General features: G+C 34.9%; 1 protein-coding gene across 1 annotated transcript in view; it reads left to right on the forward strand.

Moving 5' to 3' along the window:
- Window positions 1–9,581: 9,581 nt before the first annotated feature.
- The window catches only part of LOC110111240 (microtubule-associated protein 70-2), a 29,533-nt gene continuing 22,402 nt past the window's right edge, over window positions 9,582–16,712 (forward strand). The window contains exons 1-4 of the mRNA XM_020843008.2: window positions 9,582–10,199; window positions 10,324–10,409; window positions 12,593–12,658; window positions 12,756–12,926. Coding sequence (XP_020698667.1) covers window positions 9,920–10,199; window positions 10,324–10,409; window positions 12,593–12,658; window positions 12,756–12,926 — 603 coding nt within the window. The 5' untranslated portion in view covers window positions 9,582–9,919. The remainder of the gene's footprint in view (window positions 10,200–10,323; window positions 10,410–12,592; window positions 12,659–12,755; window positions 12,927–16,712) is intronic.

Consider the following 16,712-nt stretch of genomic DNA (forward strand, 5'->3'; position numbering starts at 1 on the left):
ATTTTATAAGAAAAGAAGTATAATTTGAGTAAAATCATAAGTATTGAAGATTTTGCAAAATAAGAACTTGAATAGCTACACAAGTGTGGGTATCTTTTTCCACAGACAATGATGAACTTTTGCGTGTTAAAAAATTTATGATAATAGAAAGAGAGTTTTGCGTCTTAATTTTTTTATGATAATTGATTATACAAAGTTGAAACAGAAGAATGAAGAAAACACTAGATTTTTTATATGGAAAATCCAATAAGAAAAAAATATATATATATAGTGACTAGGCCAATTGAAATACATCACTATATAATTAAAGTTATAAAAGTATATTCTTCTCCACAATTAAAGAAGATAAGATTATAAAGTTGAGAGCACTTTTTTAGTCTGTTGTAACTACAATAGAGATTATAGAAGAATTGTTATAGGGATGAGGACATCATTTGATTGATAACAATTAAACAATTGTGGTCAGACTGCATCGGTCGAGGGATGTTGATTGACAGACAATGATTCGACAATGATAGTTGGACGACGATGGCGGCAAGCAGTGATTGTTGACGTCGAATGTTAGATAGAGCTCTTCTCTAAGATTTCTATAAAGTTAAGTCTTGATCTCCTTCTTATGAATAGTGGATGTTTTTTATAGTATTTTGGGGTAGTATCTTAGTAAATCTATGCAAATTTCAAAACGTTTAATAAGATGGCTCATATTAATCATTTTATCATAAATTGATTATTCAACATTTAAGTCTCTTGATGAACTTAGAACTGAAAAATATTAGGCTTGTTGGATTCATCTTGTCAAACTGCTCAATTTGACTATAAGAATGTAAGATTTGAAGAGCATTTGGTCATTAAGTTAATATACAAGTAAGTCATTAATGTTTGAAAAATATTAGGCTTGTTGGATTCATCTTGTCAACATTTAAGTCTCTTGACGAAATTAGCAGAGAGAGATCAACTAGCATGCATACAAGTTAAAAGTGAGCCATCTATGAAGGTGAACTCAAAACAACTTGGTTATATACAAATATCATCATGTAACCACCAACATACATATGAAGTACAAAGGATGAGAATTAACGGAAGGGGGACAAGAGCCATCCTAATTTTCCAACTAAAAATGAAGCAGATCACAAATGTTGGAGGGTCTGTTATCGTTCCAATCCCACCGCATGAACATTGTAAATTATGGAATTTAAGTTGGCATAACAAACTATATGAACTACTACCATTGAATATGTCATATGTGACAATCAAATATTTGTAAATTGACAATCTACATTATTAAATAAAGTTGTTGAATCCAAAAAATGTCCATGAATTATACTCAAATATAATGAGAATACTGAGTAAAAATAGAGTAGTAAAGTAGAGAGCGAAAAAAAAAAAAAAAGAATTAAGGGCTATGTGTTTTGAGTAAAATAAAATTGAGTACAAAGAAGGAGGTCTTAGACAAATTGAGTAAAATTACATCAACTAAGCTCTTCCCTCAACCTCCCCTATTTACATATTTTATTTTGGGCTTTAGCATAATAGAATTAGATATATACAAGACTAAACACAAAATACGAGTAAATGTAATAATTATGTAGTATGATGAAAATGTTTGATTGGATAAAGTTATATTACAACCTTTAAAGAAGCATCAACTTGATGATCAAATAGTCAAGTAGCTTATCAAAAGTTTACCTTGAGTAGTTTGCAGAGTCGCCTTCATAAATAATAGTCACTAAGGTTGACTATTAGGCTTCATTTATTCATTGGGATGAGTTCCTTAATCACAGTCGCCTATTTAAGATGAGTTCTCTGTTAAAGCAGCGAATATGAAACTTAATAGATCAAGCTAATTTGAGTTGAACCAGTTTGATTTATCTTAGACTGGATTGCCTTAACTTGAATCAAATTTTTTGGATATTTGGATGAACATTTAGTTCAATGATTCCCTTATATCTTTAGATATTTACTGTAAAAAGAATAAAAGAATATAAATAATATTTTTCATTGATTTATCATTAACTCTTAATAAATATTTTTAATGATATTGAATATCAGTCAATCAATTTGAGGTTGACTTTTGACATCATCCTTTTGTCCACATCAGATGACACTTATCCTATAAAAGAAAGATCCTTGTTTATTATTTAAATATTCATTGATTCCTTTTTTCTTTGGGTTTCTCATGCTTAGTCTAGATAATAAAATAAAAAAATGGAAGAACAAGTTTTGCTTTATGAAGTTAAAAACAACAACTAGCTAATTTTTATCAAGTCATTATAATTCCTTGGGTTGAGATCCTAAATGTCATGCCCCCTAACCTAATGGAAGAATAAAATCTCAATCCTATTCATTTGTTCACCTAAAACTTACCATAGTCACTACTAACATCCAATAATATTGCATAATATAGAATGATAACATTTATCCAGAAATTTCCATTCCAAAAATAATAATCTAAAATATAATCTTTTAATACAAATCAAAGTTTTATATATCAAAACAAAAAGAAACTAAACTTTCAGAAAAGTGCCTTGATAGAATTATCCTTTCACAAATTTGTCCTTATCAACTCTACTGTGTTGAACCATTTCATTTTCCTAGAATTTCATAATGATTACAAAATAAGCATTCATATGACTTTACATTGAATGAGTTAAATATGAATATATAAATACTAACACACACACACACACACACATTTCAAACTTCTATTAATATCAGAAACATGAAGTGTACAAAATGTAGGATACTATTTGAATATGCCTATCTTCTTGTCGTAAACATAATAATTTAGCATAAGGTTTAATGTGTAAATTTGACTTATTTACTTTGTGATGCCCATATCCGAATGCCTGATTATATCTCCATTTTCAATTATGCCTTCCTTATTTTAAAATATCATTTTAAGACTCTTATTGAATTATAAAAAATGCCAGAAATATCATATTTAATATACTTGATATAAAAAATCATGTTGGTTAAGCTGACTAATAAAACTTCAACTTCTTATTATCAATATGATTAAAATAAAATAGTTTACAATATATTAAAAATTACACGGTGGAAAGTCAGTAAAGCTTATTTGAATGATATTTTTAACTCATATTATTTTATAGAAAAATTAGAATTGCTATAAAAATAGAGTTTTTGAAGCCTACCTTGAACATAAAAATTCCTTGAACAACACCGGTAACGAATCCTGCATGTCGGCCCTTGCATCCGCTCTCTCTCTCTCTCTCTCTTGATCTATCCTTCTCTTCCCCTCTCCTTCTCTAGGAAGTTCATGGAATGGAAAGGGGGGGAGATGATGAAATATATTTGGATATTTATTATATAAAAATATATTTCAGTGGATAGTGTCATGGAGCTTTGACGTGCTGTACCACAACTCCACACCAAAATATTCTGGATTCTCCCTGATTCCTCCAAACATAGGACTTAATTCCACGGTGACGACCCTCAGCATCGCTTCTCTCACTTAAATTTTTCTCTCAAATAGGGAGCTTAGCGCCCCAATGCTACCTTAAGTGTCGACGTGCTCTCATAGCCTTCTTGGCACTAAAAATTCCATGCAACTATAGACTTTGATCCTTATTTAAAATTTGAAATTTTCTAATTAATAATTAACATAGAAATGTTAAGGGATTTCTAGTATTTCTATAGCAATTGATATTACACTAGATTCCCCTACTGGGCAAGAAAGAATACTCTAAAGGTAGTGATATATATTGAATATGGCTTGCTGGAGCAACTTCTCACCAGTAAGTTCCTCATATTTACTTTAAAGTTTTTTTTTTTAATAAGCTGAATTCTATAAAATGTATACTCTTGGGAGAGTAATTTAGGATGAGTTCCTTAAGTATTTTCTTTATGTTATATATATACTAAAATATTGAAATTATTAAGTCTCATTCTGAGGATGAAGAGGTGACTGACTCTCACTACAAAGCCAATCCACTTGATAAGTCAAATGCTCATAAGTTTCCCACTACACAACAATCTAAGTTGCCAACTTCAGTGTCCAATTAGTTTTTCTCAAGCACAAGGTAGCTTCTTGCACATCGAGTTGGAGGATAAAGAAGAATATTCAAATATTGAAATTATTAAGTCTCAGTCTGAGAATGAAGAGGTGATTGACTCTCACTACAGAGCCAATCCACTTGATAAGTCGAATACTCCTCAGAAGTTTCCCACTACACAACAATCTAAGTTGTCAACTTCAATGTCCAATTAGTTGTTCTCAAGCACAAGGTAGCTTCTTGCAAGCTGGAGGATTTCTCCTTGAACATTTCCCTCTACTTTGAAATAGCAAGTCCATGTTTGCACCAAGTTTCCCTTGATTATCACTTCTTAACCACCCCCGAGAACTTCATGGAGACATTATATATAAAGAGACTACTTGATAAGTGTTTAGTAGTAGAAACTCAAAAATTGCATTATACATAGTTTGTGCCTTGACTATAATGAAGTTGACAATGATAGTGAATTGTCATTCTATCTCCCAAAATTAATTTCCATTCTTTATCACTAAGATTCATCATTTTATAAATTCTTTTCAATAGAAACATTCATCAAGCTCCCTAGGATGTTGACGATCTAATAATTAATTATGAGTGTTTGAATGAATATTGCATTGTTTTATAGATTACCATTTTCATGTCGATCAATTTTAGTGAAGATTATTGGGTGAACCTTAATAGTAGGTACCCTCAATGCACTCAGAGAGTTTACCTCTCTTGACATAAGTCATTTGAGGCTTGCTTAAAGAGAAGCCTCTTCATCAACTTCTCCATGGTTGGTGGGATCCTCCCCAATGATGTGGATTGCTTGTGTCTGGACTATTTCGTTGCAGGTCTTCTCCACTGGAGTCTTTCTTGGTCGTTGTACTACATGAGTAAGAGAAAAACCTTTAAATTTGCATTCTTTGATGATTTCCTTGACCAAACTCCACAAGTACACTAATAATCCTTAGCGTTATTTCCATTGTTGCAATGTTAGGTGTAGTACTTCAATTCATCTCATAGGTGACGAGTGATTCTCATGGGCACTAGCCCTTTGAAGAAGTCCTTATTCCGCATTGTCTCAACTAACCTGACTATAGAGACTCACAATAGAGTCATAGTCAAATAGTAGCAAATAAGAGGCAACAACGGACTCTTGCCATAGTGATCATTGTGTCGTTCTTCATTTTGTACTCATCCATCATATGGGCTAATTCTTGGATGATATGTGAAACTTCTCTAATCATGATAATTTCTCCTCTCAAGCATTGAATCCTATGGAAACTTTTATGTTCCCTATAAAAATTTTGAAATTTCCCTCCTTAATGGTATATTTATATTCTGCTTATTATAGTGGATGTGTTAATCATTATATTATATTCTTTAGCATTTTTTATGACTATTAATGAGTTTAAGCAATTTGGATAAAGTACTTAGTTGTTGTAAGTTGAGAGCATACTGAAAAAGTTGATCACTTAGATCTTGGGTGTTAGCTGACTCTAAATCATTCACATAATGCATATTCTTTTGAAATTAAATGATGAAACTCCTTAATGATTCACTTGGCTCTTGCCTTATTTGTAGTAGGGTTGAGAGTTCTTCAACAACCTTTGCGTACTAACAAATTGCATCAGAAAATATTATTTTTAACTAACAAAGGAAGTAATGACACCCCGTGGTAGAAGTAAGAACTGCCTCAGAGTTGAGTTTTTAAAGAGAGTAATGAATAGTATGCATTTCAATGCATCGTGGATATCTAGCAGAGAGATAGTAGAATAAAAGTATGTCATGTGGTATGTGGGATCTATCATTCCTTTGTAGAAATTTAGATAAAGGGAAATTTGAATTTTGCTAGAGATTTGAACCCTTAAATATTCCTAAAGAAGGCACAAACAAGTGGTAACATCATCTTTTCAAAGCTCCTTTCTTCATAACAAAGAGTCGAAGTCAACCCGTCACTATTTTGGTAGTAAGTTTTTATCAATAATTAGGTAGGGGTCAACGCTCGAACTTTGGAAAGTATTTTCTTGCTTACAACATAATCAAAGGATGTATAAAATCAATTTCACTTTAAGAATGGTTCTTAGAATTCTTTACAGTGCTTCATGAATCATTCAAGTCATCATCTCCTCAAATTTAGCGAGTTGTAAATAGTCACTTACTCATGATTTTTCATATTGTTGGATTCTTCGCTTCTTCTTTGATAGTATTCAATTTCATGTTGTACTCATATTCTTGTTACTAACATGCTCCACCCTCACTATACATTTTATAAAGTTGAATCTATAATTATTCATGAAACACACCCAATTATGCAAAAAGTTGAGCGAAAAAGAGATTTAATGTGACGCCTCAGGCATCCATAGTGAAAGGATTCGTCTGACAGTCTCGATCAATCTTCATTCCTGCTCCCATGCTCTGACCTGAAAATATTAACCACATATAAGGAGCTTCAAAAATCCCAGCAGGTCACCTAATACCTATAACTGAAATCAAAGCACGGTACTGGAAAACAATATGCATGTCAATCAAGCGAATCCATAACAGTCAATTGCACATGATCAATGAATCTATGTAGATACGAAAATCAGTAGTCAATGCGCAATCGATAAAATCCATAGTCAGCGATAGGAGAATCAATAAACAGTAGAAAGAAATCCATAAAGCTCAATAAACCAGTAAATACGAATACTTCTCCGCAAGAATCCAATCAAAATCAATAGAAAGAAAATCATCGTCTTCGATAATATCATAAATCGATCAAACCATTCAATCTTCTATGGGCAAAAACATCAATACGTGGCCGCCCCGCCCCCGCCCCCGGGGGTTTTTTTTTTTTTTTGAATTAGAGGAAGGAAATTTTGAATACAAAAACGAAAGGAGGCATGGGGGGGGGGGAGCCCGCCAGACGAACCTTTTATGAGGCCGGCGGGCCGGCATTTTTGTAGGGGGCATTCAAGGGGTTTGAAAAAAAAAGAAAAGGTGACCTGAGGAAGTGGGGGGCGGGGGGTTTTTTTCCGCGCCCGGCGCATTATCATCAAATGAATTACATGCACAGTTCAATACGGTGTATCAATGAAACGATAGTAACAATGAATCAATAGTATCCATGTCCATAGTATCAATAAGTCAATGCAATATCGATATCCATATCAATATCAATATCAATAATCAATGAATCAATGTAACATGGCACAATGCGAATTATCAATGAAATCGTACAGTAGAATAAATCCGTTAATCCGTCCGTAAATCCATTCAAAATCAATAAATTCATCACGAGATACAACATGTCAATATCGTACACATGCATTTCAATACAATAGTCTTACTGAACAAGTACAATCAACTGGCTATAAAGGCGTTTTCAATCCATAGTGCTGTTGTAGACATCCATAATTATATCTATCCGTTGGTCAATAAGAGTCGTCATCTGTGCCGTCGGATAAGAATCTCCTTATGCCTCCAATCGTTATATCAATGATCAATAGAGGATATCGCCAACCCTTTTTAAGGAAAGCCGTCAGCCCACCATCCTGTACAGGTCAAGTCGATCTCCAACCAACGGTTCAACCAGTCTTCACTTGTCTTTCAGTAATAATAATCAGATAGTCACAATCGTATGCATTCAAATCATCAATTTCAGAAATCAAAAATCGTACGAAAAATCAGCGGCATAACGGCAGTATACGGAATTTACACAAAAATTCCTAAAATTTGAAATTACCAATTAATACAGAACTTGCTACAACAACAATATAAAGAACTTTTAATTCTACTGGCTCAAGCAAATTCCGACATCAATATAAATTTACAGTCAACAAACCAACCGCGGAATTCAAAACTAACCGGTCGAAATTCTCCAGAAAATAATCAAAACGTGCAGAAATACTATACCAATAACATACCAAAAGTTGTTCGGTGAAACTTTCGTCAATACAAAACGGTGTGCGTTTTTCGATAACAAAAACACAAATCTGAGCACAAAATTATCAAAACTTAACATATTCAAAAACAGAAATAGGATTCGGAGTCCTTACTGCGAGATAAACACTTCTCCAAACAGCAGCGTAGGACGAAAAGCGCTCCGCGGCCTCTGAAATCCAGCTTTTCCTTTGCTTTCCTTCTCCTTCTCTCTCCTCATATTTTTTTTATAAAAAATGATTTTCTCTCTCATCAAATCGAGTTGATTTTCTTTTAAAACAAACCTGATAGGCCCGGCCGATCGCCACATCGTCTAGGACGATATGAATAAAATTCAATCGTCCAGGACGATATCTCAGGACGATAATTAATTTTCTTGGACGATAAAAACCCTTGCTCATTGACTTTTGCCATGCACTGATCGTCCCAGGACGATCCAAAATCGGCCCGGACGATCCTGGAAGGAAATCAAAGAAACGAGCTCTCACATTTAAAAAGTAGAAAGAGAAGAACTCTAGAGTGAGAAATTTTGAGATTTCAATAAAAACAGGTTTAATGATAGAGAATGGAGTCTTAGAGATAAATTGAGAAGATTCTGTCAATAACTCCCCTTTAACCTCCTATTTATAGATTGAGGTTAGGGTTTGAGTATTACAATATTAGTTGTATACCTCAATACGCAACTATATATGAAATAAGAGAAAATACAATAATTGTATAGTTAGATTTGGGATATTTGATTGGATGAATTAGTGTGTTAATCTTTGAAGAAGTCATCAACTTGATAATTAAATAGTTGATTAGCTGATCAATAATTTATATTAAAAAATTGTCCCTACTTGTCATGATCAACTTTATAGATAATAGTAGTTAGGCTCGACTATTAAGATGTATTTTGCCCCCAGGCTAGGGGTGCCAATTCGGGTCAGCGGGTCGGGTTCGGGTCGAATTCGGAACTGACTCGGCACTATTTGGGTCAACACGAACCCGACCCGATACGAATGACCCGAAGTTGACCTAAAATTGCTAATTTTCGGGTCGAAAATCGGGTCAATATTCGTTTTTCAAGTCAAAATCGGGTAAACAACGGATCAATCTCAGGTTTTTGGATCAAATATGAGTTTTCGTGTCACTTTTGGGTCAATTTTGGGTTGCTGGGTCAACCCGAACCCGACCAATTTTTAAAATGGGTTGATTTGTTCAACCCGAACCCGAACCCGAATTTTTTTGGGTCAGGTTCGGATTGTGTTTCGGATCGTGACAAAAATTGATACCCCTACCAGGCTATGTTATTTAATCATATTTACTTAAAAAAAAAAAAACCGTCGCGTCTTTAGGCAAATCCGGGAAAACGAATGCCAATGAATTGACGTTACAGTGTCTGACGGTCCTGATCGCCTCCGCATCCGAAAACGCTCTACGAGACACGTGGCAGATCCGGTTTTCAAATCGGCATAACTATCTGCGTGCTGTTCTAGTTCCCTCATCCGATATAATGCTCATGCTTAAACCGTCGGTACACTGACCGCTCACAGTCTTTCATCTAGTTGAAGGACCCTGGACTTGGGAAATTGGAGGTAACCTTACTGAGAATGGTGGGGACAGCTAAATCATACTTCAGCTCGAGGTAAAGTCCGCTTTACCATGCAGCCATGGCTATCTACTCTCTCTGTTCTTGAAATTATAATTATTTTCTTCTTCGCTTTTTTTTTTTTCACTTAAAACAGCCCTTCTATTCCACTGAAACCCATTAAGCATTTCGGGTTACAATATAATAGATGGAGGCAGATCGAGTGAGGGCAGGAGGAAACTAGGGTTTGTTCAAGACCTTGCTTCTTTATTAGTTTACGAATTGAAAGCTTCGGAGGAAAGCAATTTAATGATCAAAGGGAGGAAACCTAGGTCTAGAGCGGAACGGGAGTTGGGCATTTTGGTTCCTGCCGCTTGCTCTTGTTTTGCTGTTTTTTTGTTCACTTGGATGTAAGATAATCAGATCTGGGATGGCGGATCTGTGTGGTGGCGAGGGAGGGGAGGGATTCAGACCTGAGGCCAGCATCGGAGGCAATGCAGCTTCTCCGGCGTTAACCCCGGCGCCTCCGTTTGCATTCCCTGGCATGCTAGCTGCATCGGCATCGTTTAAGGGGGATGGCAAGTCTTCAGGGAAAGAGAGACGGAAGCCCGCGATAAGGCCAAGCCTGGATGCGGAGGAGTTCATAAATCTGCTGCACGGATCTGATCCGATTAAAGTAGAGCTCAATAGGCTGGAGAATGAAGTTAGAGGTGGGAATGCGGTTTGATCCACTGGCTGCTAGTGATATTTTAAATTTTCTCAGTTCAGTAAAATTTGTGGTGGCCGTTTCAACGTACATTTTGAATTTCTTTTTTCATGTTTTTGGTTATTCAGATAAAGACCGGGAATTAGGCGAGGCCCACGCTGAAATAAAGGCGCTGAAACTATCAGAGCGTGCGAGAGAGAAAGCAGTCGAAGAGGTTTTCTGCGATCTTAAATTTTCATCATATTCCCCACTTTTATGGATCAAGATTTTGTAAAATGGCTTCAGTGATGTTATTCCTCATGTACACCAGTTGACTTCCATTTTGTGATTGAAAGCATGCCTTCTTTGTTTATTATTTTTTGTTATTTACCAGAGAATGCCTTCGAATCTAGTTCTATTGGATCTTTTGTTCAACTTGATTGAGAAAATGGTGTGATGCATTCACTTGTCAGAAACTAATACAACATGATTTTTGGTTACTCAACTTTATCAAGATCTCCCCTCACATTCTAAAATTGAAGTATTAGTCATCTTGAAACTTACACACTTTCTCTTTTACCTAGTTTGGCGCTTTCAATCTAATGCTTCTTTTGTGATGTTTCTTGAATTCTGTTGTAGAAGATTCTTTGTTTTAACTTTTTGTTGCAGCGCTTCAATTAAGGCCGTAATGTTTTGTGGGTTTGACTTAGTTTATTTTTCTAATAAATTGTGATGAATTCCTTTTTTTATCTCATCACATTAAAGTGTTATCTGCATTTTTTTTTGCAGATCTTCAGGCTTCTTATTTTCATTTTGTTTTTTTAATTTTAATATATCTCCTGTTTTAGAGTCTAAATACATGCATAAATATTTGTGGAGATACAAGTTCTATTTCTGTCAATTCGTAAATGAAAGATATATCTTGAGGGATTCAAGATTGTGGTTGGTAACTATAAAAGAATATAACTGATGAGCATGCAACAAGATTATAGGGGAGTATAATTGATCATAAACTTAGAAAATTTATGTTGATTTGAGAGAATCAATTTGATTTTATGATTAAAAGAACCATCATGGAAGCATTTGTAAATAAGTTTAGAGAGTAGATGAAGGATCTTTTTTGATTTTTTTATTAATTTTTAAGGCTTTTGATCGAGTATCAAAAGAACTTATTTGGCATATATTAAGGAAAAAATGGTGTGTCAAAGGTATGAAAAATTTTAAACGATATGTATGATGGACCACTGACTAGTATGAGAAGTAATTGTGGTGTGTCTAAGGAGTTTTCAATCACAGTAGGGTTACATTAAGGATTTGCATAAAATTCATAATTTGTTTTACTGATTGTGAATATGCTTATGAAGGACATTCAAGTGAGGTGCCTTAGTCTTATGCTTCTCATAGATGGCATAGTCTCAATTGGCGAGTTTGGGTGAAAAGTAAAGAAATGGAGAAAATGTTGTGACCCTAAAAGAACTAGGGTTAGGGGAATAAATATTGAGTATATGATATATAACTGTATTGGCTGGGAAATTACAAATTATTAATGAATATAATTGGATTATAATGTGATATTTGTTAGGTTTGAGTCATCAAGATTCAAATTGTACTACAAGAGAATGTTATTTAGACTTCAAAGTTAAATATTTTAAAACTGCAATTAGGTCATATATAATGTATGAATCGAAGTGTTGGGCTGTAAAAAAGCCTTTATAACCACATTGAGCATGATATAGATGCAAATGTTAAGATGAATATGTCGAAAAAATCAGGTGGGATAGATTGAAGAGATGGTCATATTGGATGAATGTTGGAAGTAGCATCTATTGAAGATAAAATATTAGAAAATAAACATAGGCGGTTTGAGCATGTCAAAATAAGGGTAGAAAATGCATATTCAATGTGCTAGATAAAGTTTTTGCAAAGATTATAAAGAAAAAAAGGGGCAGACCGAAGTTATTGTGGATAGAAGTTATGTAAAAAGATTTTAGCATAGAAGAGATTAAACACCTCATACACTCCACAGGAATAAATAGAGAATGATGACTCATAAAGTTGACTCCAAATAGTTGCGATGAGATTATTACGATGATGTCAATCCATACATCTCAATGGTGTCTATCTGAAATTTTTTTAAAAAGTTTTTCTGTTTAATGTTGTTTGTAGGCAGTATTCCAATTTCCATAACAAATATCAATGCACATTTTATTTACTGGAAATTCGGCTCTGCTATTTTTTTTCCTTGAATGAACATAGTTTGAATGTGCGTATTATATTCCCGCATGATTATTTGATTAGGTTCTATTTTTTACATGTTTTCTTGGACCTTGACATAATTTTTAATGCTACTGTCACTTGTTTTCCTAGTGCTGCTATATTTTTTGCTATGTGAGTTAATGCCTTATCTTCTTAATTCAGCTTACAGAAGAGTTGACCAGGGTGGATGAGAAGCTTAAGTTAACCGAGTCTCTATTGGAGTCTAAGGTTTTTCATTGAAATCTCTATTAATATTCCGTATACTTTCTCTTTTATATTTTCCTTTTTAGCTTGTAGGGGTGCTTAATACTAATTACCTTCACAGAACCTTGAAATCAAGAGAATAAATGATGAGAAGAAGGCATCCATGGCTGCTCAATTTGCAGCAGAAGCTACACTTCGACGGGTTCATGCAGCTCAAAAAGATGATGATATGCCTCCCATTGAAGCTATCCTTGCACCCCTTGAAGCAGAACTTAAGCTGGCTCGCCAAGAGGTATGATCTACATAGTTAATGCAAGGCATATAATTCTCTTAGTTTTTTAAAGGATGTAATGCCAATATAATTAAATTTTTATCATGGGTTTTCACCTAACTTTTTTTATGCCTGTTTTTTCTTTATGTTTCTTTATCTGTGCGCTATGTATGCAGAGGCTATGAGGAAAGTTTATCAAATAACACGTCTTTAAATGTTATGTTCTAGAAAATTTGCAGCGTATGGATTCAGGGTTAGGACTTAGCTTGTATAAGGATTCCACCTACACAAAGGCAAGGAAAGATAAAATTGCGTAGGTCCATATGGTAGAGATTTTTCATATAGAAAATTAAGAGAGAGAAAAGCCTTAGATCTTTGGTCAATTAAAATATATCCATCAATATTGGACCATTGGTTTGAAATTTGAAATGTTTACCCTTTTTCATAATCAAGGAAGTTGAGAGTACAATGTAAAAAACTTAATTGGATCCTGAGGTAGTTGTCGGAGGCAATAACAAAGATTTTTCATATAGAAAATTAGTAGAGAGAAAAGCCTTAGATCTTTACTCAATTAGAATATATCTATCAATAGGCGACCATTGGTTTGAAATTTGAAAGGTATGCCGTAATTGAGGAAGTCTGAGAATACAATGTAAAAAATTCAATTGGAGATTATATCCTTAGGCAGTTGTCGGAGGCAATAACATTGATGAGGGATGACTGACGTTAGTCGGTGGTGTCAATGAAGGGTGATGGCCGACCTTTAATGTTGGGCAATTTTGAACATTGTTTGACTAGAAAGTCAGGTGATGTTAGTCAACAAATATTTTATGTGAAAGCATGACTATGTTGACAATTAATTGTTGGGAGATGTTGGTTAGTCAATGAATTTGAATGTTTGGGATTGTGGGTTAATTGGAGTTGATGAAGGGTCAGAACAGGCGTTGATAAAGGGTAAGATTGGCTTCGGGAATTGGATATCCGTAGATGGTTGGAATTGGGGGTCAATGAATGTTTGATGACATTGGCCACTGATGTTAGGTGTATGCTTTCGAGTGGCGTTGAGAGTTGGATGTAGATGAACGTTGGTTGATTGCGATTGTTAGTTTACATTGGTTTGCTAATATCCAATGTAAGTGAAAGGTGATAGTCATGATGTCCAAAGATATCCAGCATGGTTGTTTGTTTTACTAGAAGGTGGACTGTTTGGCTTAGCCGACATACATTGAATGTTGGTGCTCAGTGGATGGTTTTAACATCTGTTAATGGTAGATGTCTAAGGCTATAATCATTGGATTTTAGGAGGTGGTTAAGTCAACTTTCTTGTTACAGAAATGTGGATCAGATGACCTTGTAGGTATACATTAAAATTCAACAAGGAATGCTGTGTTACATCTTTCATTGGAGATTGGTGAATAGTGGACGTCAGGAAGCAATAGGTATTGCCATTCTCCTTAGAGGTGGGATTGGGTGACTTGGCTTGTGGATGCTGAACGTCGGTGGTTGGCAGATGTTGACATACATCATATGTTAGGAGATATATGTTGGTATATGGTTGGAGATGAGCATCAATAGCATTTAAAGTTGGATTACGATGAATGTTGGGACTTGGGAGTTGTGTATCGAAAAGCATTAGTTGGAGATAGATGGTAGTAGACATTTGAACGTGGATTATGATAAATGTTGGGGGTTGTATGTTGACAAATGCTAGTTGATAAAGAAGTCGAGTGATGTCAGTCAACATACCTCTTGGCTGACATGTCTATGAGCGTTGGTTGGTGGTCTAGTGGCTCTATAACTTGTCAGCATTTTAAATTTTTTGCCAAGCACAAGCTCTCTCAATTTGAATGTGAACATATAAGTAGAATTGTGGCCAATTTATGGATTTTGAGGGGATTAGTTTGGTTTCATCAAGATTATTCTAGAATATTCATCCGTTCTTATCAACAATGTATGTACTAGAGCACACTTTTAGCTAATCGAAAAGTGACTGGATGATTCAAGCAATGAGGTGATTCACTTGAAGCAATGGCTAGTGGATGTGGCTGCGAATGGTGATATCTCTAATCAATGAATGAAAGTTATCATCTCAAAGTGTTTGATGCTATGAGTGCAATGAAGTTGACATATTAGAAATTCAATGATCAAATTATCCGAAACAATACTTGGAGTATAGGCTATATTCTTTTCATCTTCAAAAGCGATGATGATTGGGCACAAACTTGGTATGTATTTATTTATCTCGACATCAACAAATCAACACCACTGATGGTTTATGAACAAGATGTTTATGTGAGTTACAATTTTCTTAGAATGCTCAGCAATCAAATTTAGATCTTGCAAAAAATGGCCATGGATCTTTAAGATTTTTCTATTAAAATATTCTCTTTCTTAAGAATAACCTATTGTTACAATAGGCTTGTGATTTTATCACTTATCGAGTTTGCAAATGGATTTAAAAAGTTTTGATCTCGAATTTCTTTTCCATCAAATTGAAGTACCACATGGTGATCCATTGTCTTGATTCAGTTGCTTGTGAAAAGAATTTTTTGTGGATGGTCATTAGCTGGTCAAATAGTTGGTGATGGAGCTGGCATTTGGCAATAATCAATGGGTGTAAACATGAAGGGAATTCTTGTTTTGCATATAAAATTTATAGTTCGTTTAACCATTCTGATGAGGACATCCGATAGTGAAAATTTTATCGGAGAAGAAGTCGAAGATCTGCGGCCATGATTGGACCACTTTATTTTGAGTTATTATTTTTATTTGATTTATTTATGCATTTTTTTCATTTTTACTCTCACTTGATGTGACCCCAGGGGCCACTTTCGTCTTTAAAGTTATTGTATTTTGGCTATTTATATCCCCGTTCTCCTTTTTGGAGGATGAGGATTATTGTGAAAAGAAAATTCTGTACTTTGTGTTTGAGAGCTTGAGAGTTCTTGTGAGAGTTGAAGTCCCTAGGTGAGGGCAACGTAATATTCACCTGCCACAGGAAGTGTCATGGATGGCCCCAATCCTTCGCCGGTTTCTCTTCCTTTCTCCTAACTGCTGCCCCTACCTCCTCTTTCTCTCTTGGCTGAAAATCACCCAGTCCCTTTTCACCACTCGGCTAGCCACCTCCCCTCCCCTAGCTGCTGACCATCTTTCTCCCTCTCGTTGGATTCAAATTTTCAAACTTAGCATTCAAGCACTTTCTTAAATTAATTCCCTCTTAAATTTGGAAGTCTTTTAAATTCGAAATTTATTTCCTAAAATAGGGAAAGTTATTTTAGGAAAGCTCTCAATTCATGTTTTATTTGAATTTTAAATAGGAGTTGATTTAAATATCACTTCCTATTTTAAAGTTGTGAATCTAGCAACCCATAAATCCTCTCATTAAATCCACTCCCCTAAGCTTAGCTGTTGGCCCCACCCTCTCTCTCCTCCCTTATTTCCTTTCCAACTTGGGTTCCCAATGAAGCCACCCATCAAGGTGCCTCTCCCTCCTTTCCCTCTTTTTTTGGAGATTCAAATTCAAATTTCTCCAATTAATCTCCTAAATTAATGCTGCCATTAAACCTCAATCCATGCAAATTGATTCTTGATTTAAATCGCATGCCACCTAGGCAAGAGAATTAATTCAGATATCTTCTAATTGCTGAACCTATATTAAATTGACCTCTAAATTCGGAATTACTCCCTCCCCCTTCCCTCTTCTTTGGGCCTACCACTTAACCCCACCAACCTCACTCCAGTTCTTCTCTTATGCTTGATATTTCACCTAAGGAGGAAGAAGTAGATCCTCCTCCCTTGAACAACTAC

This window comes from Dendrobium catenatum, unplaced genomic scaffold (assembly GCF_001605985.2).
Source record: "Dendrobium catenatum unplaced genomic scaffold, ASM160598v2 fragScaff_scaffold_1090, whole genome shotgun sequence".
NCBI classification, from domain to species: Eukaryota; Viridiplantae; Streptophyta; class Magnoliopsida; order Asparagales; family Orchidaceae; genus Dendrobium; species Dendrobium catenatum.